At 43.4% G+C, this 24,098-nt stretch overlaps 1 protein-coding gene across 2 annotated transcripts in view; it reads left to right on the top strand.

The window, feature by feature from the left end:
- Positions 1-5,825: 5,825 nt before the first annotated feature.
- The window catches only part of Snr1 (SWI/SNF related, matrix associated, actin dependent regulator of chromatin, subfamily b, member 1), a 32,733-nt gene continuing 14,460 nt past the window's right edge, over positions 5,826-24,098 (top strand). The window contains exons 1-3 of one of the 2 annotated variants that reach the window (XM_065448530.1): positions 5,826-6,039; positions 6,159-6,264; positions 10,605-10,731. In XM_065448530.1, the coding sequence (XP_065304602.1) occupies positions 5,959-6,039; positions 6,159-6,264; positions 10,605-10,731 (314 nt within the window). In that variant the 5' untranslated portion in view covers positions 5,826-5,958. Of the gene's footprint in view, positions 6,040-6,158; positions 6,265-10,338; positions 10,466-10,604; positions 10,732-24,098 lie in introns of both variants that reach the window. The other variant, XM_065448531.1, reaches the window with a different exon arrangement.

The raw sequence follows: 24,098 nt of genomic DNA, 5'->3' as shown, positions 1-24,098 counted from the left end.
GAACAAATTAAGGACCGCGGAAAGAGTGAAATAACGAAGAATGTCAGGCATAACTTTAAAAGACAGAAAGAGAGCGGTTTGGATCAGGAGCAAACTGGTATAGCCAATGTTTTAATTCACATTAGGAGAAAAATGGAGCTGGGCAAGCCATCTAATGCACAGATTAGATAACTGTTGGACGATTAGGATTACATAATGGGTACCATCAATCGGGGAGCGCAGTCGAGGACGGCAGAAGACTAGGTGGGGCGATGAAATTGGGAAATTGGCGGGCGCCAGTTGGAATCGGTTGGCGCAGGACAGCGGTAATTGGAGATCGCAGGCAGAGGCCTTCGCCTTCCGGAGGAGATAAAATACGATGATGATGACGATGATCATACTGATGGTGGTGTCAGGAGGGTGTGCAATATATACCGACGTAATGAAAACTACTTGACATTAATGCTTTATTTATTTATAAGACTTAGACCAGAACCGTGGCCGACAATATACAATATACTGTCTCGGGGATGGGAGGTATAGGTTTCACTATACTCATTCCACATGCGTGAATGAGGATCCACTCGGGCCGACAAAGTACTTCGAGGGTATTGATGTCCTGCATCAATATCCGTGGCTTTCGGTTCATCACTGTAAAATCTACACCGGTGGGAATGTTGCGCAGGGACACCGCTAGTATGTCGCGGAGGTAGGACGGGTCAGTGCGAGAGTAGCTCAGATCTGTACATGTGTTGACAAGGTGTACGTAGACTGGGCTTTGTGGAGGGCCTTGGGAGGAAGGTGGAAGGTTGCTAACTCTAGACATTCTCACAAACGTTCCAGCAGAAGTGTGTCGCATGCGTAAAAGTAGCAGCGCGTTGTAACTGGAATGTTGTTTTGCCACCACTGAAACGAGTTATCTATGAGGCGTGTACGCAGCACGATTACTCCTTCATGCTTCTCTCGAACACTGGGCGTAGTCTAGCGGCGCCACATTGCAGGGCGCTTGTGAGCGCCCAAACGTGGTGCAACACGTGGTTGACACGTGGTGCAACACGTGGTACTGCAGAGAATTCCGAACATATATAGCCTAAGATAGGAGGGGCATGGCGCGCCATTAACGGCTAAACACTGCGAAATGATTCCTTGCTTGCCGCACAAACTTAGTGGAATATGCTTTGTGACCCAAGTTGGCGAAAGTTTTACTTAAAATAGTCCCCTCAGAAGGACTGCTCATTTCGAGCTGACATGCGCAGTGCATACAACGGGTACCCATGATCGTGTCTGCTAAGAATTTCATCGCTATGCGCCGTTACACCAACACGACGAAGCAAAGTCGCCCCGGACTAGCAGCAAGCCACAGACTTCAATCCTTCAAAGCCCACCAGGAATATTGTCGCCAAATGAACAAACAATCTCGGTTTCAGCGTCCCCTGCTTCATCAGCCAAGCGGTCCATCTACCTTCCATGGGGTTTCGTCGGATGATCCATAACCTGGCTCGAGATTTTCGGAAGGATCGCCCCTTTCAGCAACTGGACCTCTATACCTCCTTGTAAGATGCCACGAGAACACCGTTCGAGAATGGGTCCACACTCACGACGTGAGACTTGTTTTGCTGTAAATTGCTGAGGACCGTCACAATCGTTGGCCGGAAAGAAAGGACCGAAGCTCTATTGGACGCCCGAGTGCAGCTATCAAACGCTACCATTTGTACAGAAGGAATGAGCTGTCTATTGCGCCACGCCGACCCTGAAATGTCCGAGGAGATGAAAGTTCGCTTACTCATGCACGGTATGAAGCAAGAAATTTTCGCCTGAATGATACGAAACCGAATGAAGACCGTCGAAGATCTTCTTCGCAAAGCCACCAGCATAAAAAAACTCTGGAAATGCGGAATCACCAATTCAGCCGCTGCACCATCCCAGCAAACTACGCCGAAGTTCCATAACTGGGCACCGACGGCATACGCGAGACCATCAGAGAGCGGTCGCTTGAGAGAAACTTCTGAGGATGTTTCCAAGATGGCAGCCTTGCTTTTCCTCGATCGCTGACATCGTGGGAAAAGAAATCCAAAGGTCACTTGAACTTCTCGAAGGGCAGCCGCTATTGCTACAGGCTCAGCCTGAAGTAAAGGTGGCCATAGATGGACTTGCACCGTGCGTACACTTTCATTTGCTAGCCTTGAAAATTTTAGGCATTTGTTTACTGAGAAGTTTGATATCTTATAATAGCGTTTCTTAGGCGTTTGAAACTTTAAAACGCCTGAGAAACGCATAAAAAAATAGACATTACAAATTTTTTTATTGTGAGAGAAAGTTCGTGGTCTTCGTGAAGAAAAAGGACGAATTTCTGCGTGAACCCAGGCAGCACAAAAGAGATACGTAAAGTTTTCGTAGCGTTTATCCAAGACGATAAAAACGGGTTAAAGAAGACACGAATGAGAGAACTTCGGCGGGAAAACGTCGTATATCTCTGCTAATGTCCGGCTTAATTACTTTCTTGAGACGATCTAGAACAGGTCTGCAAGACGTATTCGAAAAGCTGGTCTAGAAATAGGATTGGGAAAGACACAAGTAATCCCTTTGGCAAAACTATTCGTAACCAATTTCTAAACGTTTTTAGGACGTTATCAAAAAGCTGGTCTAGAAGCGGTCTTGAAAGGTTTACGATCATCTGAAGCTAATTTTCGCGGGTGACGGGCGCGATCAGACATCGTTGTTCAAAACACGCGTTTAGTTTCGCCTCACGCGACTGGCCTATGCCGCGCAGACGTCGTCAGCCGCACCCGTTGGCACGGCCTAGGCCAATCGCGTGAGGTGAAACTGATCGGGCGTTTCGAACAACGATCTCCAATCGCGCCCCAGATGAGTAGAAGCGTAGGTGTTGGCTGTAAGAGCCATGGCGCAGTGCCAAGCACTGTTCCCCGCATGGCCGGCGCATCCTCTACCAAGTCGCAGGAAAATTAGCCTGTTAAGAATAATAAATTCTTAATACCGCCTTTAGTAAGCTACGATGCTTACAACCACAATGGGAATGACATCCTGCAAAGAACAAATGGCCACGTCTTGGCAAGTGGCCAGACCAAGCCCTTCATGCCAAGAGTGCATGAAATGAGAACATTGTGACAAAGCAAAAACACTTTATTAAAATGTAGTGCTTATGCAAGGTTCGAACAAACTGTGTGAGAAATGCAAATAGAAGTAAAGGTACATCAACAATGCCAAAAGTCGCAGAAAGGATTCGTAATGAACTCGAAAGTGAACATTCACTAGCACATAAACAAAATTCCAAGTACACATACAAAAATGAACAGAAAAACCTGGAGTGTACTAAAGTGTCTAATTTATCATAGTAAAGTGCATGTGCTAGTAGATGGACTAGAGTTATGCAGAAGTGACATCGGAGCGAACGGAAGAAGTAGACTGAAAAATGCGAGAGTATGAATCGGATGGTAACTGCCTCCAAGCAATGTTACTGATCAGCTAGAAGCTTGAAAAGAGCACAAAAAGAAATACCACCTCATACCATCATAAAACAATCCTGTGACAGAAATAAAAAAAATGGGAACAATGCAAAATTGGAAATATTGCCTTTAGGATATATCAAAGAAGGTAATGCCGAGAAAAAATAACCATACAAAAAAAGAGCAAAAAGTGAAATTAGTACAGAATACTTCAGTGTAACAAGTGAACACTACTGTAGTACAGCGAACGATGAGACAGTAATGCTGCATCTTGCCACTCCAGAACGTGAGAAATGAATATGCAAGACTCATATTAGAAACTTACATAAACATGGAAATAAACTGGAATGCACTGGAAGCTGCATTTGTGTAACAAAGGAAGCAATGGTCATAATAAATAGTAAGTGTCTTATCTAAAAAGCCCTTTACAAGAGGCAAAGTTGTACCTCTCTGGCAAAAACAAAGTTGCAACGAATAATTTGCAAACCAGCAAATAGCAGTCTATTGACTCGGCGGCCGTCGAAACCGCCCGTGTAGCAGCTCGAACTTGACCTTTGAGTCAACTGACTATCGGTTGGAAGGCCTTCCAAACGCCCGTGTGACACAGGTATAACACCGACCGACGAAGCCGCGGCAACGGGATCTAGGCAGGATGGAGTGCCGGGATCCTCCACGACGTTGAAGCAAATTGCCCACAGCAGTGACATGAACGAGAGCCAGACCACCGACATCCCAGAAAAGAAAGAAAAGGAAGGACACGAGCCCAAGAATGACCAGGGGTGGAACGTACAATTAAACAAGAAGAAACGAAAGCAGTTGCGCCAGAGGCTGCCTACTGCGTCGTCTCCCGAAAAGCTTGTTTCTTCCCAAGCGAGGACCAACGACGTGGCTTGCCCGCAGGCAATGGCACCCCGACAGGCGTTTGTGCTCGGCGACGGAAACGCGTACCGAATGAAATATGCGGTTTCGCGGATTACAAATAGGAGCAGGCTCGTGAAATTTCGTACTAAGAGAGATGCTACATTACAGGAAGTTATCACTGAGGCGGATCGATGCGTCGACTGACATTTCACCCAATATCACCCAATACCAATGTCACCCCGTATATTGGTATGCTACAACGTACAAATATACGGGGTGATAATTTTTATATTTTCCAGAATTTTTTAACATCGCCTGTGGCCGAGAGCATAATTTTCTTTTTTGTCTCTCAGCCGGATCATTCCAAAAGGCGGACATTACTGGCTCGAGAAATCGAAACACATGTTCAAAAAATTAAAAAGAAAATCATAAATCAATTTCTTGAGTCATTACTTCCCAGCACTTATTGCAATTTGCGAATTGTAGCCGGTTAGTTCGCAAGGCGTATCCATTTGGAATGAATATACAGAGTGACACCAATTTGGATATGGACTAGTATGTTGATGTTAGCAACAGGCGATTTTTTTTACTTCCAGGAAACTTGCAAATGATCACCCCGTAGCATAATGAAGCAACGTAGCCGCACGCCGTATTGCCGCCGCATAAACGCGTTATGTACGCGGTGTGTAATGTAGTCGCTCCCCTCTCTCACGCTTCCTTGTGGACATGGTGCGCCACCTAGCCGCGCCGCCACGAAGTTCGCGTGTGGCGCGAGTCCCAGGTTGGCGTCAAGGATGGATGGATATGGAAAAACTTTATTTTCGTCAGAACGCATGTGCGGACGATTCCGTGCTAGATGGCCATCAGCTCATGGCTGACGGCGACCTGGGTGGCCCACTCCACGGCCCTGGTCTGGACGACCGGGTCTGAGCTGGCCAACACGGCCTCCCACTGGCGTCAAGGAGTTTCATTGTAGAGCGGCACATATCCAGTAGCCCTTACCCAAGTTGTTCCGACTGTTTATTTTAGACCCGGTTCCCTCAGCACAGCATGCAGCCTGATGTTGTACCCATTATATACCATGGACTGCCCAGTGAGCCTAGTTGGCGTGAGAGAGTTTAGAGCAGAAAAAAATACAAACAGACAAATAAACATACCGCAAATTGGGTGAAATTCCCAAAGACTGCTATTCGCACTGAATAGACAGAGGGCCCGAATATTCGACAATTAATGGAGACAGAGAGCGTTGTTGTATTATTGCTCGCGGGCTGCTGAGTTCTTTGTAGCAGCGTTGATTACGTGCAGAACAGAAGGATGTTAGCATCAGCTATCCACAAAAACATTTTATCAACCGAAATAATGATGCTGTGATCGCATTGCTTACTCTTTTTTGCAGTGCCCTCATGTGATATCTAGGTGGTGTTGGATCATGTGGGATGTCAAAAACAGAATAGGGCGCGTCCATTACGAAACCGAGACTAATAGAACTAGAACAGTGTTGATTTAAAGCCAGTTAGAAAGCCAAGCCAAAACGAAGCGTCTGTTCCGTTGGCGGCGTCCATTGGGGTCGTGTTTAGTCGTTTCGCTAGTTAACTTGACATATTAGTTTCTGATTGAGTTACAATCGGCTGAGGTTCTCACATACTTGTTCAAAATGACTATGCGAACATTTGGAGACAAGCCGACTGCCTTCCAGTTGGAAGAAGATGGCGAGTTCTACTATATTGGGTCCGAGGTGAATAGGCTTTGTGCTGTGCTTCCGCTTATTACGCCGGCATTCGCTCTTGGCGAGAGCTGTTTCACGGCGCGTTGATCGCTTGTCACGATGTCAACTGCTCTGTTTGTCTACGTTAGGTGGGGAACTACCTTCGTATGTTTCGTGGATCACTTTACAAGAAATACCCGTCGCTCTGGCGACGATTGGTCACCGTCGACGAACGCAAGAAGATCGCCTCATTAGGTAACCTATCATTTGAATTCGGTTAGGTTGCATGCAAGCTTTCTATCGATTTCTTTTCGCGCGTGACTGAAGCACTGCCTTTAAAAAATGAAATGAAGAACAGCGCTTTTATTCGGCTGCTGAGTGTAACTAAGCAGATATCAGTTTCAGTTTCTCGAGAGCCGAAGCCCCCTCCGGTTTCTCTTGTTTTATCAGTTCGGCAGATTTGTTCTCGCTTGTGAACCAGTTGCCTTTTTTTTGCTGTTTGTTTAATCATGGCCCATGTCCGGGAAAGCGACGTCGCTAGTTCGCACGACTAGTAGCATGCTGGACTAAAGAACCACCACTGCATTTTGCTACTAGAGATTTGTCAGTGGTTTCCGACTAGCCTTAAAACGATAAAGAGAAAAGAAAAAAAATATAGTGAATGCCTTAGACGGTATCGACCTCCCCCTCAGTCGCTTTCACAAGGTTTGTTTTAAATGAATGCTGTATTGGAAAACTGAAGCGTTGCACTAGTAGGTCATTTATCTTCACGTTGTTCGAATACCTTCAAAAGCTGATGGCCATAAAGTGAACTTGTTTACCCGGCCAAAGCAAGCGGCAGCTTAGCATTTGGGCTGTGAAACCTAAACGTCATGACAGCTTTCTCTCTCTCCTCCCCATTATTTGGGCAGCACTGATGTTTTATCACCTGCATGAACAACAATTGTTGCATTACGTGACTGTGGCTGGAAAGTATATATGAAAGTATGAATACATGACTTTAATCTTAAGCTTATAAGTAAGTCTGACATACAAGCAACATCAAATTTTTAAACGACAGTAAGATCATTTTTATATTTGGGGCAGCCCTGAAGAATTCACCGTGGACCTTACACTTCTGTGTGGGGCCCGTTAAGCGAGCACTGAGGTGGTTGTTTGTGTTCAGCGTAATCGTAGGTTTACAGGTGTGCTCTGTCTTACTTATTGTGCAGTGCAGTGGAAGCTTCAAGCTGTGCCTTTCTACCAGGAGCCATAAGCAGGAATAATGCATTGTCCACTGCTAATATCCCATTATGTGCAGGGGCAGTTGGATTGAAGGATAACACAAGGATTAGTATCGCACATTGGGCAAGACCTCCTTTCCCTTAGGCACACAGCCTGTTCTCATTCCTGAATGGCTGACATAACCCATAGCTTCCACTGCAGTGTGTTACATTTGTGATTTAATTAGGCATTTTCAATACTAAGCTGAAGTGTGCTCATGTTTAAATTACGGGAACATTAATGCCTTTTCCAGACATTCTTTTGTCGTCTTTCTTACTCTGACTGTTATGTGCTTATGTGTGTGTGTATTTTGCTTCAAGCCTTAGCGGTTGCTTCAAAACCAAAGGGTTATAATGCCACTCTACTCTCACTAAAATGTGGGCATTGATCCACATGTGTTTGCATGTCATGTGTCTGTTTATGTTCCTACCGGGATGTCTTTAATTGCACAAGTCAAATTTGGGGGGAAAAGGCCACAGAAATACATTGCAGTAAATGGAGCTGGAATGTCAACGGAGCCTACAGCAGAGTGCATGGCCATAACACGCACCGCTTGGGTATTTTTCGGAATTCCGACTGTGGCATTAGTGGCGTGCCTCGGGATTTGCAACCCATCTACCTGTGGCAGACAGAAAACCCATGTGACTGCACCCCTCTGCACCATTCACCACATGTGTGCGTGCATGTGAAGCATCCTGCTTTCCATGGTCTCTGTCCCCACCTTCTCTGGCAAGCTTTATGTGCAGAAATGTTGTACAGACCCTTTCTTCTCTCCATCGAACAAGGGCTGCCATGTTACAGTTCTTCAATCTTGGAATAGTTGGACAGTCATAGCACAGTTCTTTAATCACAGAATGCTTTGCATGTTGTAAAGTTGTGCAACGTGGTTGAGAACTGATGCTTACTCACGCTACAAACAGAATTGTAGAAATTAGCATGACATGCTTCAGTGCTATTAAATTGTGATGAAACACTTGTGGGACAATTAATTGCAGTCAAGTCTTATCACACTCATCTACTTACTGAGTCGGTGATCCGACATATAGCATGAATACACCCTTGCAGGCAACAGCAAAGGAGGAGAGGATTTCAAGACAGATGCAGAAAGTGCGAATAGCAACTGTAGGAATCTTGCAAAGGCAGCTATCTAACATATCTTTCTAGCAATTTTGGTTTTTCTTCATTCTGCGTGGAATCCTTCTGGTACAGCTCGGGAATGAAGTATTGAGGTACATTTAGTGTATGCTCAGCACATTTTTGCGAGGAATAAGCATGCGCACATTTATTTGTCTGGACTTATGAATCACCTCTTGGCTCCACAGTGTGGCATTTTGGGCAAAATTTTAACAGGTTTTCACATATTTTTTTAATTACACTGTCCACAGGTATGTGAACGTTGGGAAGGTGTGGGGATAATGCAGCCTTCTACCATTTTTCAGATGTTTTTCAGACCTAAACCATTATGCAGTGGCAAGTGCAGATACACTTGTACAAGTTTTCAGGAGCTTGCAGGCATATGTGCTCATAATAAGCCATGAATAGCTAGGCATCGACCATATGCATTCATTCTGCTTATTTCATCCGACGTACAGCACAATTATTGGGGAGAACGCAGTGACTGGCCAATGCTGTGATGAAAATCTGAGCCAAATAGTATTGCTGCACCTGCAACTAGAGTTTTTAAGTGAGCACATATGCCATCCACAAGCAGTGGTGTCTTATGCTGGTTTTGTGTGAGGCTGGTGGAGTGGTTGGAATATTATGAATCACATGATTCAATCAAACCTGATATTGCATCCCACCTTATTTATAGCTTACTGGTAGCGGTTCGAAATTGTGGGCTGACATAGTAACTCGGCAAGTTATAAACCACCAATTTTTGTTTTGTACCAGAGCTTCCAGGGTCATAGACTGCCAAGGAATTTTCTAAAACGTTGGGGAACTTGAAAATGCCATTGTAGTAGACACCTTCCTATGTTTTGCTCTACAGATTGCCTGCTTTTTCTTTCAAATTCAGGAAATTCCTTTCACTTTGCACGTACATTTGTACACTCTTACTACCATGGTGACCATGTCTAGGATTTTTTTTAATTTATTTAGACGTTATGATAAAGCAGCACCTACATGAGAAGCAAATGCAGTAATATCCTCTCTGATAAGGTAAAGATGCGATCTGCTGGTGAAGGATTCCACTGTACTGTTGCTTGGGCTCCCAATTTCGGAGGGCATGCTGATACTGAAGATCAGCATGATGAGTGTATCATGGCAGGGATTGTTTCATGTGGGTGTGGCGCCACAAATTTGTGCGCCATAGAAATGACAAATAGGAGTGTAAAATTAGGAAATCATGGCAGAGGCTGCATTTGAATGCTGTTAGCATCGTTTATGCAAAGTGCCCCAGGATGTTCGTTTGACGAAATGATTTTTGAGGAGATGATGCCCTTGAACTCTAGACACATTCCACATTTTTCGTTGAAGCTGTTGCTAGTGCCCCTTTGATGCTGGTATCTGTTGAGGACTAACCACTGATATAGGTTGTTACCTGTCTCAACCCACCTTTGCAAGTTTCTTGGTACCAGGCAGCCTTTGTTGAAAGTTGCACAGACCACTCTTCCGAGTCTTGGGTTATCACCATTCGTGTGCATGTTTGTGAGAAGCGTAGAGCAGTAGTGTGTGTACATTCAGAAAGCACAGCTTTCTGTCAATGCAGCTATGACACTGTTGAGGGGCCAGTGTTGGCTGGCTGCTGCAGCCTAGTACTACCTCGACTTTCTGTTACGTCAGTCTGAAGGAAGTCTGTACATTACCACAACTGTTGCATGCACTGGGAATGGAAAAGTGTGGCTGGCTGAAGCATGTGACCTCCTTTACTGTCTGTTCCAATTTCGGCACTTTCTTTGTCTACTTGTACCCTCGTCTGTTTGGGACATGGTACTAGGATGGCTGTTTCGACTCTGCACAACTCGGTGGGCTTGGCATTGTGGTTCGTTGAGAGCGGTGCGGGAAGATGCTGGAGCAACCACAGCACTCCCACCTCCCTTTCCTCGCCATGTGTCTCCGCCACAGGTGTTGGGCTGCACATTCTGGCCACCAACGTTTCCCTTCTCAGGGTTTCTGAGGTGGATGAGATAGTAGCGGGCAATGATGAGAAGTACAAGGCAGTGTGCGTGAGCACAGAGCCCCCGGTCTCCAGGTGAGTTCCTCATTCCTGATCACTTTGTCTTTCTCTCCCCTCTTTTTTTTTCTTTCTCTTTCTCTTCTCCCTGTCGTCTGTCTATTGTGGATCCTGCCGCTGCTGCTGTTGGTGCCACCGCCGATGGGGTCGTGGTCAGGCTTGGGTCCTCACAGTCTTGCAACAAGCATCAGCCTACTTAGGGCCACTGAGGTGGATGAAATCTTTGACGGCAAAGATGACAAGTACCGTGCCGTTTCTGTGAGCACAGAGCCGCCAGTTCCCAGGTGAGTTTCTTTGGTGCGTTGTGGAAAAAAAACTGCTGCTGCGGCTGGCTAGGACATCGTGTGCCACATCTGCTCCGGGCCCCCTCTGTGTGCTGCTTGCTCACCTCCTTGGCTCCCTCTGGTGTCTCTGCGGTGAACTGCACGCTTCAGTGGTGTTTGGAAAATGTTGTTTGGCGTCTGGTTTGAGTGAGGGCCCCGCTGGTTTTGGCTTTTGGCCTGTTCTGCTAGCAAAACGTGTTGCCTTGTTGAATGGTGGTGGCTATGGGAGAATACCATATTGTTGTTATGATTTTATTTTTCCTAGGACAGTATTTTTGAGCGATCACTTTTAGACAAACTATCCCTTTTGCCAGATTTCGCCTGTCTCAGCACCGGGCTCATCAAAGTATGTGGCCGTCAGTGCTCCTGGCACCGTGCGAAGATAACGAGCTTGGCACAGTGTCAGAAACGCTGTCGGCCATATACGGTGCTGGTGCTCAAGTCACGTGAGAGTGATAGCACCTCCAAAAGTGATTTCCTGAGAATACCGCCCCTGCTTTGCACTGACTTGCACACATTGCACTATTTACACTGTACGTGGGTAGTGAAATCAATAGTTCTACTATACCGTAGATGATGCTTTCCATTTGGGTGGTGGCTGCCATCCAGATGCATCGAGTGCAGGGCAGGAGTGGGAAGGAGACACTAGACAGGCGGTCCACCTCACGTAGCTCTCCTCCACCATACGGTGGCCTATCGTACAGTGTTTTTTCGTATGACCTATATCCTCATCTAGTGAAGATCCTAGATAAAATAAGGACATTAAGCTGCCAACACCTAAAACACTTTCCAAGTTTTGCATTCTGGTATAGCATGTAACAGAGACAAAATGTAATCCACAAACTTAATAATAGATAAGCATACTATTTAGATGAAATAAAGCTGTGATGGAACAGCTATGCCAATTGCACCAAGCCTGCACCAAAAGAAGCATAAGGACAAGCACCTCATTTCATTGGTGCTACCTCATTTGCAAAACGGAAGCCAAATCTTAATTAAAGTATCATTATCATGGAATTCAATGAATCAGCCATAGCTACAAATGTAGCTGATGCCATCAGGCGGCTTTTCATTGTTTTCGCCCTTTTGTTGCGTTTTTCTCCGGTGAAATTTCAGTGCATTACTGGTGCACGGTCTTGTACGTGCCATTTGTGCTGCATATCAGTATTCCTCATACTAGCGTCTCGTAGAGCTCAATCAAGGATGATGTTGAATGGAAGAAGAGGCTCAGATATTGTCCAGTCGCACATATTACAACATAGCTGTTGACAGTGCATCTTCACAAACTTTTCCTGAGGCTTGCCTGTTGAAGGTCAGAATGGCAGAAGTGGCTTTATATTGCAGTGTGTGTAGAGGGAGAGCAATTACAGTGGAAATAATTAAACCAGTTAGTGATTCTTATCCTGACTGCTTCATTAATGCACATGAGCCGGCTCTGCTATATCAGCTGTCTTCGGGACAATATTATAGATGTACGTTCGACACTGTGCCAAAAGGTCAAATGGCTGTTCCATCACTGAATAAAGACATTGAGTTAAGCGAACACCTAAACCACTTTCCTTGTTTTATGTTATTCTGTTTGGCAGTTCTTTTGCAATGTAACATATTTAGTGGACAAATAAATGTAACTGACATATAGACATAAACTCCTTGCACATAAGCATACTGTTGAGTTGAAATAGAGGCCTTAATTTAAATGAGCCTTTAAGTACTTTCTAAGTTTCATATTATTATTGTCATTCTCTAATGATGTAGTGTTAGTAGTAATGGAAATAATGTGACTTGCACACAGAGATTGATTTCTTAAGGATGTTTTCATTAGGTATAGTTATGTATAACATAAGATTTTTATGATTTGAAGCAACGTACCAACAGTATTGATTTTATATGCTAGTAGATCATGACTAGATGTTTGCTTTTGAATAACATAAAGCTGTGCTACTGCATAAGAAGTCTTATTAAGCTAAAGTTAATGACACAAATAGTATTTCACTAAAAATGTTAGACATGAGCAAGGTATTAGAACACGAGAAATGCTGTTGAGTGCAGAAGCAAGATTGCTCAGTGTGTTTTTTTTTTCTCACCTGTGTTCCTGTTTTCTTTTCTTGGCGTTTTATGAAGTGGACCACCGGGGTTTGTCGTTAAAACACAGTCTTTGAAACATATCAACAGCTTGAATGGCGCCCCTCACACACACAGGAGGCAGCAAGCTAAGTTTTCAGTTAAATTGGATGCTAATTCACATACAACAGAGAAGTGAGTACAGGTTCAACCACCTTTTAAATTGGCAACTGTCTGCCATGTTTTCTATTCTTTCTGTACGTTGTTTTGCATGTCACATGAGGCGTTGGGTGCTGCTTCTATATTAACACTTGTTTTACTTGAGGAGTATAAAACTTTTAGACCCGATCTGCCTGTAATTGTGTATCGGCCTTTGCTATCCTCTCTCCTCATCCTTATTCCTCCCAAACCCCCTCCCCTTCTGCTGACTGGCGTTCAGCTATCAGCCACTACTGTTGGACAGTTGCAGTAAAGCTAGAAAGAATTTCCTGTCTTTCTACTTTCATTTTATTTAGTACGTACTGAACAACCAAATTTATTGATATGAAGTTCAGGGAAGGGGCTGCTTCAGTTTGATGTCAACCTGACCTTTATAACCATGGTTTACTAAAACACTTAAAAGACTAGAAAACAAGAAAAAACTCCTCTTCCGCTCCGCCAAACTGTGGGATAATGAAAACATGTGGCTGAAATATTATAGAGTGGAAAAAACATACCTAACAGCAATTCGCGACGCTAAGCATTCTTTTTTCCACGCTGACTTGCCGAAAATGCGGACTACCAACCCAAGAAAATTCTGATAGGTTATAAACCCAAACCACGCATGCACTGTCGCTCTTACAAAAGAATCAGGTGAAGAGGCCACTGACATTGAATGTGCTAATATGTTTAACACCGCCTTTTCATCCGTATTTAGTAAAGAAAACGACATGCCATCCCCTGTACAATCCAGTGTCTTCGGAACTGTTATGCCGCCAATTTTTTTTGTCACATCTGGAATTTCTTCCATAATTGACAAAGTTAGACTATCTTCATCAACTGGGATCGATAACGTTAACTCAAAATTTCTAAGGAACACACAGAACATTTGTGCATCATTTTTGTGTTTACTGTACTCGCAGTCGCTTTCCACTGGCCAGCTTCCTGCCAATTGGAAATATGGAAAGGTCGTTCCAGGTATCAGAGAATCATCGCTAGGCTACCGACCCATTTCTTTAACCAGTACCCCGTGCAAAATCATGAAGCATGTGATTTACACACATATCATGGACTTTCTTGATTCGAGTAATTTCTTCAATCCTGCGCAGCATGCATTTCGCAGGGGTTCTTCATGAGAAACTCAACTGGTCACGTTTGCAAACGACTTACATGCGAACTTAGATTGCAATTTTCAGAGTGACGCCATTTTTCTGGACTTCGCAAAAGCGTTTGATAAAGTACCCCACAAGTGCCTTCTACTCAAACTTTCACTGTTAAATCTTCACCCTGACATCATAAATTGGATCCGTGAATTTCTAAATAACCGCTCTCAGGCTGTTTTTGTTAACAATGCTTCCTCTGATTCCCTTCCAGTAACATCAGGCGTTCTGCAAGGGTCTGTGCTTGGCCCGCTTTTATTCCTTATATACATTAACGACCTACCAACTCATGGATCTTGTAATATCCGAATGTTTGCCGATGACTGTGTTATTAATCACACTGTTGTCAATGCTTCTGATCAATTAACCCTTGAAAGTGATCTTAACCATAAAAAACACTGGTGCGACGATTGGCTAATGGAACTTAACCCTCACAAATGCAAAACCTTATCTTTCAACCGCCGCCACTTTCCATTTGTTTTTTGTTTTTTTATGCGATTAGCAGCATTCCTATCGAAGCAGTTCAATCGTCCAAGTATCTGGGGGTCACTTTCCGCCATGACCTTTCTTGGGCTTTACATGTCACTAACGTCATATCATCTGCAAATGAAACACTTGAATTTTTGCAATGTCATCTACATAACGCACCTAAGAACGTTAGCTTGTTAGCTTATAAAACTCTCCTGTGGAGAAAATTGAAATATGCTTCACCAATTTGGAACCCGCGACAAGCTTATATGCAACACGCCGTTGAGTCACTTCAAAACCGTGCTACTAGATTCATTCATTGTTCGTATTCTTATGATGTAAGTGTGTTATCACTAAAATTAGAATCTAATTTACCTTTTCTCTCATGTCGCCGCTGTATCGCCAGTCTTTCTTTATTCTATAAACTTTTTCATAGCTCGATGGGTATCCCGCCATACATTGCTCCTCCAACATGCATATCTAATCGCACTGGTCGCACTTCAAGTCGCGCGCCTACTTGCAAGCACTGTTACCTTTTATACGTCATTTTTTCCTCGTACAGCTACTGACTGGAATGGCCTTCCGGGCGACACCGCTATCATCCCTTGTCCATCTACCTTCATAGAAAGTGTCACCAATCACCTTTCACCATAGAGTAACACATGGTTTCTGCTTATTTCTGTGTAACCCACCCCTTATGTAATACCCCGTTACTGGGTCTTTAAGGAATAAAAATGAAATGAAATAATATTAGGAGAATTGAGCCATCTCTACACATTCCTTATCATGCCACAATTCCTTATTCACAAAGACCTATACACTGCCAAAGAGCTACTGAAGAACAGATGCTTAATTAGCGAGTGGTCCATCGACTGAGGAAGACCCTTTCAGATCGTTGGATTCACTTCCAACCCCCATTAACAAATCACATGCACTAAACAAGGACTAAGCAGTAAGCTCTGGATGGGCACAAGACATGACATCCGCTTGCTTCTGTGTGGCGTGTTGACATCACGAATGTGTCCCCTGTGTTTTTCTGCCTAGGCAGGAAGCTTCCACTGACTATCGTGCTGCACTCTCTTTCAAAATTAGCAATGCCCATAGATGTACACTTGTGCACATGCTATGGCAAGAACATGGTTTTCGCTCGGGTATTTGCACCTTTGTGCAGTGCGCCACAGCACACTGATCTGATAATTGGTGGCGATTTCCTCGTGGAACTTTGTCCGACCTGGTGCTTTGTACTGGTGGCCCCTTAAGCATAGTGTTTCCTACTATAATTACTAGAGGAAAACCTGGAGCTCTGGTTGTTGAGCTGCCATAGAAATTATGGGTAGTACATGCATTTATCTAATCTCTTTGCTTGTGACTCCAAACATTCTTGCTGAGTTATTTACTATGCTTTGTCTTCGAAATTTCCAATAGATCATATTGTTCTCAATGCATGAAGGCAATAAAGCCTATGCACACATGCATGCTCATTGTGACTCGTTGCATTTACAATCGAGCCCCTCTGCAATGAATGCCTCTATAACGAAATGACATGTATAACAGTGGGACAGTTCTGTCCCATTTCTATTGTGGGGGAGTGAGGCTTGACCTTTACGATAGTGTGACTCATATAATGAATGATTTCGGAGGCCCTATGCACTTCATTGTAAACGTGTTCGACTGTACAATGCAATATCTTGTCGAAAATGATCAATGTGCCAAGTCACAAACCCACCAGAAGCCAAAAGGACTAATTTTAGGCCAATTCATCTACTACTCGTTGTTCTCATGTTGGCTGAAATGCCATACCAAGTCTAGAAGCTCTAGACTTGCCCAGAATATCTGCTGTAAACAACTATCCTAAGGAAGCCTCACAAAGAGAAGTACGATAGGGAAGGAAGGAGAAATGTAGGGAGGTCAACCAGATGCATGTCCGGTTGGCTACCCTACACAGGCGAAGAGGTTTGAGGGAAGAAAAGAAAGGAGAGGGAGGGAATGAAGGAGGTACTGTCGGTGTGAGTACATGCGGATGCCCATAACTTCACTCCTATATTTGGTCACTGAGGCCACTCGCCTCCATGAAACGTAGCAGTGCCCGCGTCGTTTTGTAAGTCTGCGACGCATGGGGCCAGGGTCCGAGAATCTTAGTCTTTTAAAATGGTCTGTTATCTAATCGGTTTTGCACCCTCTGAAGAACGTCACATTCGTTGTCATAGAAATCACAAAAACACAAACCGTGCTCAATCGTCTCTTCACAGTTGCACGAGTCACAGATCGGTGTGTCGGACATTCCAATAAGGTCATTATCAGTTGGCTTTCTTAAGAGCCACCCTTACCAGAGGCGGCACAGTAAAGTTGCATCAAGGCGGAATAAGTTCGATGAAATCTGTAGCTTTAATGTAGGATCCAACCCGTGGAAACGGTAATTAAACCCCACAAGCTTTAAGGACAGCATATGAGAATCCTGGTTGCTTATTATGCTGGACTTAAACTTCGAATGGTTAATTAGTTCTTTTACTTTAAAGTCTATTAGTTTATCGCCAGGATGTTGGCAACGACCAAGGCGCCCCAATTTTTGTTTCTCTCATATTTGCTGCATAAGTCCCCTTCTTGAACACACCAGTTTGTATACTATAGGTGTCGAGCTTAGTATCCTTATTAACAGTTTTTTTTAATTAAGGTAGTGCAAAATTTTTTTTTTTTTTGGTTAAGTGCACAGTGTTGCATTTCTTTGTATTAGTTGACTCTGTGCATTATGATGGTATGATTATTGTAGCTCTGCTGACCTGAAACAAGGGATGGTTAGGGTCAAGTGTAAATGTGAGAATAATATTGAAGGTAATTTTTATTCTTCAGTTGTTTAATTATGCGTGGGAAATCGCTGGCTGGCACTGGTATAAACCTACATTGTCGCAAGAATGTTAACTTTTGCTGGGATTTGGTGTAAAATTCTTGTGACGCTGGATTTTTTTATATTGTTTTTTGTCTTGCATGCACTCGCAGAACTCGTCAATGTAATATGCTTTCTGCTTAGTTTCTGAAACTATTGCTGCGGCATTATGCCTTATGCGGCTAGAAAATATGAAACTATAGCTTGTGCTTGTTGCCCTTGCCCTGTGTGCTGCTTATCGTGCCAGCTAACAGCTGAAGGTGCAGGAGAGCTTTGTTGATATAAAAATTTTTTAGCCCCAGTGCTCGTCAGTGTCACAACTAGCAGCTCTGTTTGCTTTGAAAGTAACACCAGCTTATTCTTTTGTTCTGTAACCACAATCTCCTAGAGGAAGGTTGTTTTCTAACTTTCTTTTTGTGCCTGCATGCCATAGATTTAGATTTTTTTTTTTGCACAAATATTGCCACACTTCTCTCCTTTATTTTCTGGCGTGTTCTAGCACTAGTGCTTGTACCACACGGACTCATGGCAGTGGTTGTTTTAAAGGTGCACTAAAGTTCAATGCCATTTACATGGTGCACCATGGACATACTTCATGGCATCGAAACTTAACCAACAACTCTAAAGACAGATACGGCAATCACATAGTTGATCACTGTACATTTTGCGCTTGTGCACTTTCGTTCAGTAAGGCTAAGTTCCAAAAAAAAAAAAAAAGGCAACACCTAACCAGGAACATGAAATTGCAGAGGCGTCTTTTTCGTCACTTAAGCTTGAAATAAGTGTGCTAGGGAGGCATCGCTCAGCCTGCTGGAAAAAAATATATGTATATATTGTTCCTAGATAGTCATAGATACACCTTCTTTTGTATGCATGCTTCCGCTACTCTTTTTCTTGTGTGGGAAATTTATATGCATTTGTATTTTCTTAATAAATTTCAATTGGTGGTCAGCACTCTGACTTCTAATTTTTTTCAAGTATTTTTCTCACTGTTTTCAAACAAAGTGCCATTTTCACGACTCATTCAACACTAATCATCATCATCATCATCATCATCCTGGTTACGTTCTCTGCGGGGCAAAGGCCTCTCCCATACTTCTTCAACTACCCCGGTCATGTACTAATTGTGGCCATGTTGTCCCTGCACACTTAATCTCATCCGCCCACCTAACTTTCTGCCGCCCCCTGCTACTCTTCCCTTCCCTTGGAATCCAGTCTGTAACCCTTAATGACCATTGGTTATCCTCCCTCCTCATTACATGTCCTGCCCGTGTCCATTTCTTTTTCTTGATTTCAACAAAGATGTCATTAATTCGCGTTTGTTCCCTCACCGAATCTGCTCTTTTTTTTATCCCTTAACGTCACACCCATCATTCTTCTTTCCATAGCTTGTTACGTCGTCCTCACTTTAAGTAGAACCCTTTTCGTAAGCGTCCAGGTTCCTGCCTCATAGGTGAGTACTGGTAGGACACAGCTTCTCTCTTTTCTCTATACACTTTTCTCTTGAGGGATAATGGCAATCTGCTGTTCATGATCTGAGAATGCTTGCCAAACACACCCCAGCCCATTCTTATTCTTCTGATTATTTCAATGATCCGGATCTGCGGTCACTACCTGCCTTAAGTAGATGTATTCCCTTACCACTTCCAATGCCTCGCTACCTATTATAAACTGCTGTTCTCTTCCGAGACTGTTAAACATTACTTTAGTTTTCTGCAGATTAATTTTTAGACTCACCCTTCTGCTTTGCCTCTCCAGGTCAGTAAGCATGCATTGCAATTGGTCCCCTGAGTAACTAAGCATGGCAATATGACCAGCGAATCGAAGTTACTAAGGTATTCTCCATTAACTCTTATCCCCAATTCTTCCCAATCCAGGTCTCTGAATACCTCCTGTAAACACGCTGTGAATAGCATTGGAGAGATCGTATCTCCCTGCCCGACGCCATTCTTTATTGGGATTTTGTTGCTTTCTTTCTTTTTGTTGCTTTCTTTACTACGGTGGCTGTGGAGCTGCTATAGATATCTTTCAGTATTTTTACATACGACTCGTCTACACCCTGATTCCGTAACGCCTCCATGACTGCTGAGGTTTCGACTGAATCAAACGCTTTCTCGTAATCAATGAAAGCTATATATATAAGGGTTGGTTATATTCCGCACATTTCTCTATCACCTGATTGATAGTGTGAATATGGTCTATTGTTGAGTAGCCTTTATGGAATCTTGCCTGGTCCTTTGGTTGACAGAAGTCTAAGGTGTTCCTGATTCTATTTGCGATTACCTTAGTAAATACTTTGTAGGCAACGGACAGTAAGCTGATTGGTCTATAATTTTTTAAGTCTTTGGCGTCCCCTTTCCCATGAATCAGGATTATGTTAGCGTTCTTCCAAGATTCCAGTACGCTTGAAGTCATGGGGCATTGCATATACAGGGTGGCCAGTTTTTCTAGAACAATCTGCCCACCATCCTTCAACAAATCTGTTGTTACCTGATCCTTCCCAGCTGCCTTCCCCCTTTGCATAGCTCCCAGGGCTTTCTTTACTTCTTCTGGCGTTACTTGTGGCATTTCAAATTCCTCTAGACTATTCTCTCTTCCATTATCGTTGTGGGTGCCACTGGTACTGTATAAATCTCTATAGAACTCCTCAGCCACTTGAACTATTTCATCCATATAAGTAATATTATTGCTGGCTTTGTCTCTTAACGCATACATCTGATTCTTGCCTATTTCTAGTTTCTTCTTCGCTACCTTTAGGCTTCCTCCATTCCTGAGAGCATGTTCAATTCTATCCATATTATACTTCCTTTTGTCAGCTGTCTTACGCTTGTTGATTAACTTGGAAAGTTTTGCCAGTTCTATTTTAGCTGTAGGGTTAGAGGCTTTCATACATTGGCGTTTCTTAATCAGATCTTTCGTCTCCCGCGATAGCTTACTGGAATCCTGTCTAATGGAGTTTCCGCCGACTTCTATTGCACACTCCTTAATGATGCCCATAAGATTATTGTTCATATCTTCAACATTAAGGTCCTCTTCCTGAGTTAAAGCCGAATACCTGTTCTGTAGCTTGATCCAGAATTCCTCTATTTTCCCTCTTACCGCTAACTCATTGATCGGCTTCTTATGTGCCAGTTTCTTCCGTTCCCTCCTCAAGTCTAGCCTAATTCGAGTTCTTACCATCCTATGGTCACTGCAGCGCACTTTGCCGAGCACGTCCACATCTTGTATGATGCTAGGGTTAGCGCAGAGTATAAGGTCTATTTCATTTCTAGTCTCGCCATTCGGGCTCCTTCACGTCCACTTTCAGCTATCCCGCTTGTGGAAGAAGGTATTCATTATCCGCATATTACTCTGTTCTGCAAGCACTACTAATAACTCTCCCCTGCTATTCCTAGAAACTATGCCATATTCCCCCATTGACTTGTCTCCAGCCTGCTTCTTGCCTACCCTGGTATTGAAGTCGCCCATCAGTATAGTGTACTTTGTTTTGACTTTACCCATCACGAATTCCATGTCTTCATAGAAGCTTTCGACTTCCTGGTCATCTTGACTGGATGTAGGGATGTAGACCTGTACAACCATCAATTTGTACCTCTTATTAGGTTCCACAACAGGACCTGCCACCCTATCGTTAGTGCTATAGAATTCCTGTATGTTACCAGCTATATCCTTATTAATCAGGAATCCGACTCCTAGTTCTCGTTTCTCCGCTAAACCCCGGTAGCACAGGACATGCCCGCTTTTTAGCACTGTATATGCTTCTTTTGTCCTCCCAACTTCACTGAGCCCTATTATATCCCCTTTACTGCCCTCTAATTTCTCCATAGCACTGCTAGACTTGCCTCACTAGATAACGTTCTAGCGTTAAACGTTGCCAAATTCAGATTCCAGGTTCAGATTCCAATGGCGGCCTGTCCGGAGCCAGGGATTCTTAGCACCCTCTGCTGCGTCGCAGGTCTGACCTCCGCCGTGGTCAGTTGCTTCGCAGCTGCTGGGGACTGAGGGCCGGGGTTTGATTGTTGTATTCATATAGGAGGTTGTGGCCAATACTGCACCATGGTGGCCAGTCTTGCTCTGGTGAGGGAGTGTGTTACCGGTTCTGGTCACCGGGATCAGGCCGGTTTATGCAATTTTATCAACACACAGATTTTCTTTCATTCTTTTTTTTTTATCCGGTGGAAAATTGCGCGGCAGCGGGATTCGAACCACGGTCCTCTTGCATGCGAGGCAGATGCTCTGCCTCTATGCCATTGCTGCACCACTTTCATTGTCATACATTTGTTGTAATAGTGCCTTTGTTGTTCCATCGACATCATTCCTTCTTCATCATCTCATCGTCCTCACTGCATCGTCACAAACTTGCCATCATGCTTATGGGTGGCCTTGGCAAGTAAGGGCCATAGCAAAGTGGGCCGATATTGGAGACAGCGTATGCTACATGTAGCTGAAGCAACGGAGGTCCCAAGTTATCACTACAATTTTTATATTCATGTGACTTGAACAATAATGCTAATCGTATTACCGTCAACAGTCATCATGAGATGGCTTCTGCTGTAATTTTTTTCCTCACTCCGTGCATGGTGTAAATACCATTTCATCGAATAATAAAAAAGAAAGGACGTCCAGCTTCGTTTATGCACTTTTAAGTGAATTGAGAAAGGAACAAGAATAAAATACCATGCGCCATGCTATTTGCATTCATAGTAGGCATATGCGATTTGCATATGCATGCATGTTACATCTATCAGCATATTGTTTGCATACTCTGTGCTCAAGGGCTTCAAATTTCGCTTTGCAGTGAGCTCAGTTTCACTGTGGCTGCGCTGTGTTAGTAAAGCAGCCTGTGTCTGTCCTGGAGAAATTAGCATACCAACAGGTGTGAAAAGGCGCTAAAAGTGAGGGCAATGCTGCTTGGCACTCTAGTAGTCCTATAAGTCATTGTGGTGCTCAGGCCTTGATATACGGGCAGGTTGCCCTGTGTCTATGCACATCACACTTTGTGCAATGCTACAACATTGTTTTAACCCCTTGGCTAGTGGTTGCATGGTAACATTTACCTTGCATTGCAATTGAATAGCATTCTTGTTTTCTTTTTTGTTGAGTTCTCAAATGTGCCTGCTGTTATATTCACTGTCGCGTTGCATTCGTGCGAGTATGATTTTTGCAAACTGAACAGTCTAAAACCCAAGTTACAAAAATGCAAGGGCCTGTTGATGGACATCACATAAAGATGTCATAGGTTTTTGCTTCCAAAGAGAAGGGCTTTGGGACGCGAAATTGGATTGAACAATACTAGTATGTTGCCCACCTCTCACACTGTCTTTGGTTCTTGCACTTCTGATTTAATAATTTCTTTTTTTTGTCTGTGCTAGAATACAGAAGTAACATCGTTTGTTACTAGTTTCATAACAGACATTTTTCTTACTGGCAGCCAAGACAGGAACAAAGAACGAAATCTTTTGTAGCTTTTGTTCACTTGGATTCAAGTATTAGCCTCTTTTCAGGCTTGCCTACTTTCGGTGTCCCTTAGCCATCAAAGTTTCGGCTACTCTGTTGCTTGCCTAGTTTTCAGCTGCTGTTGCTAACAGTATAGACCACCACTACCTATACTATTGCAATAACTATAATATTGTCATAAAAGTAAATTTGGAATAAAGAACCGCATTTTACACTACTACACCAGCATGTACCCAGCTGTACTCAATAGTTCAATTGTCCGTGATGTTAAAATGCAAGACCATTATTGAAATATATCTGTCAAAATTTCATCATTGTTGGGGTATGTCTTTGATATGAAATGGAAAATAGTCATCCACCTTGGTGCTGTAAAAAGCTACAAACGAAGCCAATTCATTTCGGAACACTTCCTTCACCTTGTGTACTTGCATATAACTTAGTGAAGCCATTGTAGCTCAACTAAAACACACTATAAACAGAAGACTGGAAATTTGTGTCCAGTCTTGTGTTTTTATGCACAGTCTCATGCAGACAGGTTCATCACAGCAAAAAAAAATAAAAAGTCTTATTCTCAAATAGATACTTAGAAGTGTCACTGATATGATTGATGCCTCTTATTTATTTATTTATTTATTTATTTATATACACCACAGGTTCCAGTAAGAACATTGAGTGATGTGGGAAGAAGTAATACAACAAAATTACATAGAGCACAAATAGGAACAAATGAATTTTGTGAATGACTAAAAATTCTATACAATACTTAACATTTAACTTTACATGAAGTGAGTGCGAAAATTCTCATGGAATGTTTAACGGTTAGTGATGGAGACAAGGCTTTCAGGAACACCGTTCCAGAGTGCAATGGCTTGTGGCAATGCTGAGGAATTAAAAGCTTTGGTTCTACCAAATATTTGCTTGAGGCTGAGATGATTATGAAGATGCCTAGAAGTACATAGTGGGTTTACAAGGGGCAATTCGTGTTGTCTTGTGCCGTGAATGTATTCGTGCATTTTTTCCTAGTTGCCTTTCTCGTGTAGGCCATTTCGCACATTTCTCTTCTTCTTTGCCCTGTGAAATTTGCCCTACAATGGCTTCACGAT

This window comes from Dermacentor albipictus, chromosome 2, assembly GCF_038994185.2.
Source record: "Dermacentor albipictus isolate Rhodes 1998 colony chromosome 2, USDA_Dalb.pri_finalv2, whole genome shotgun sequence".
Classification (NCBI taxonomy): domain Eukaryota; kingdom Metazoa; phylum Arthropoda; class Arachnida; order Ixodida; family Ixodidae; genus Dermacentor; species Dermacentor albipictus.
This window is presented reverse-complemented; position numbering and strand designations above follow the sequence as displayed.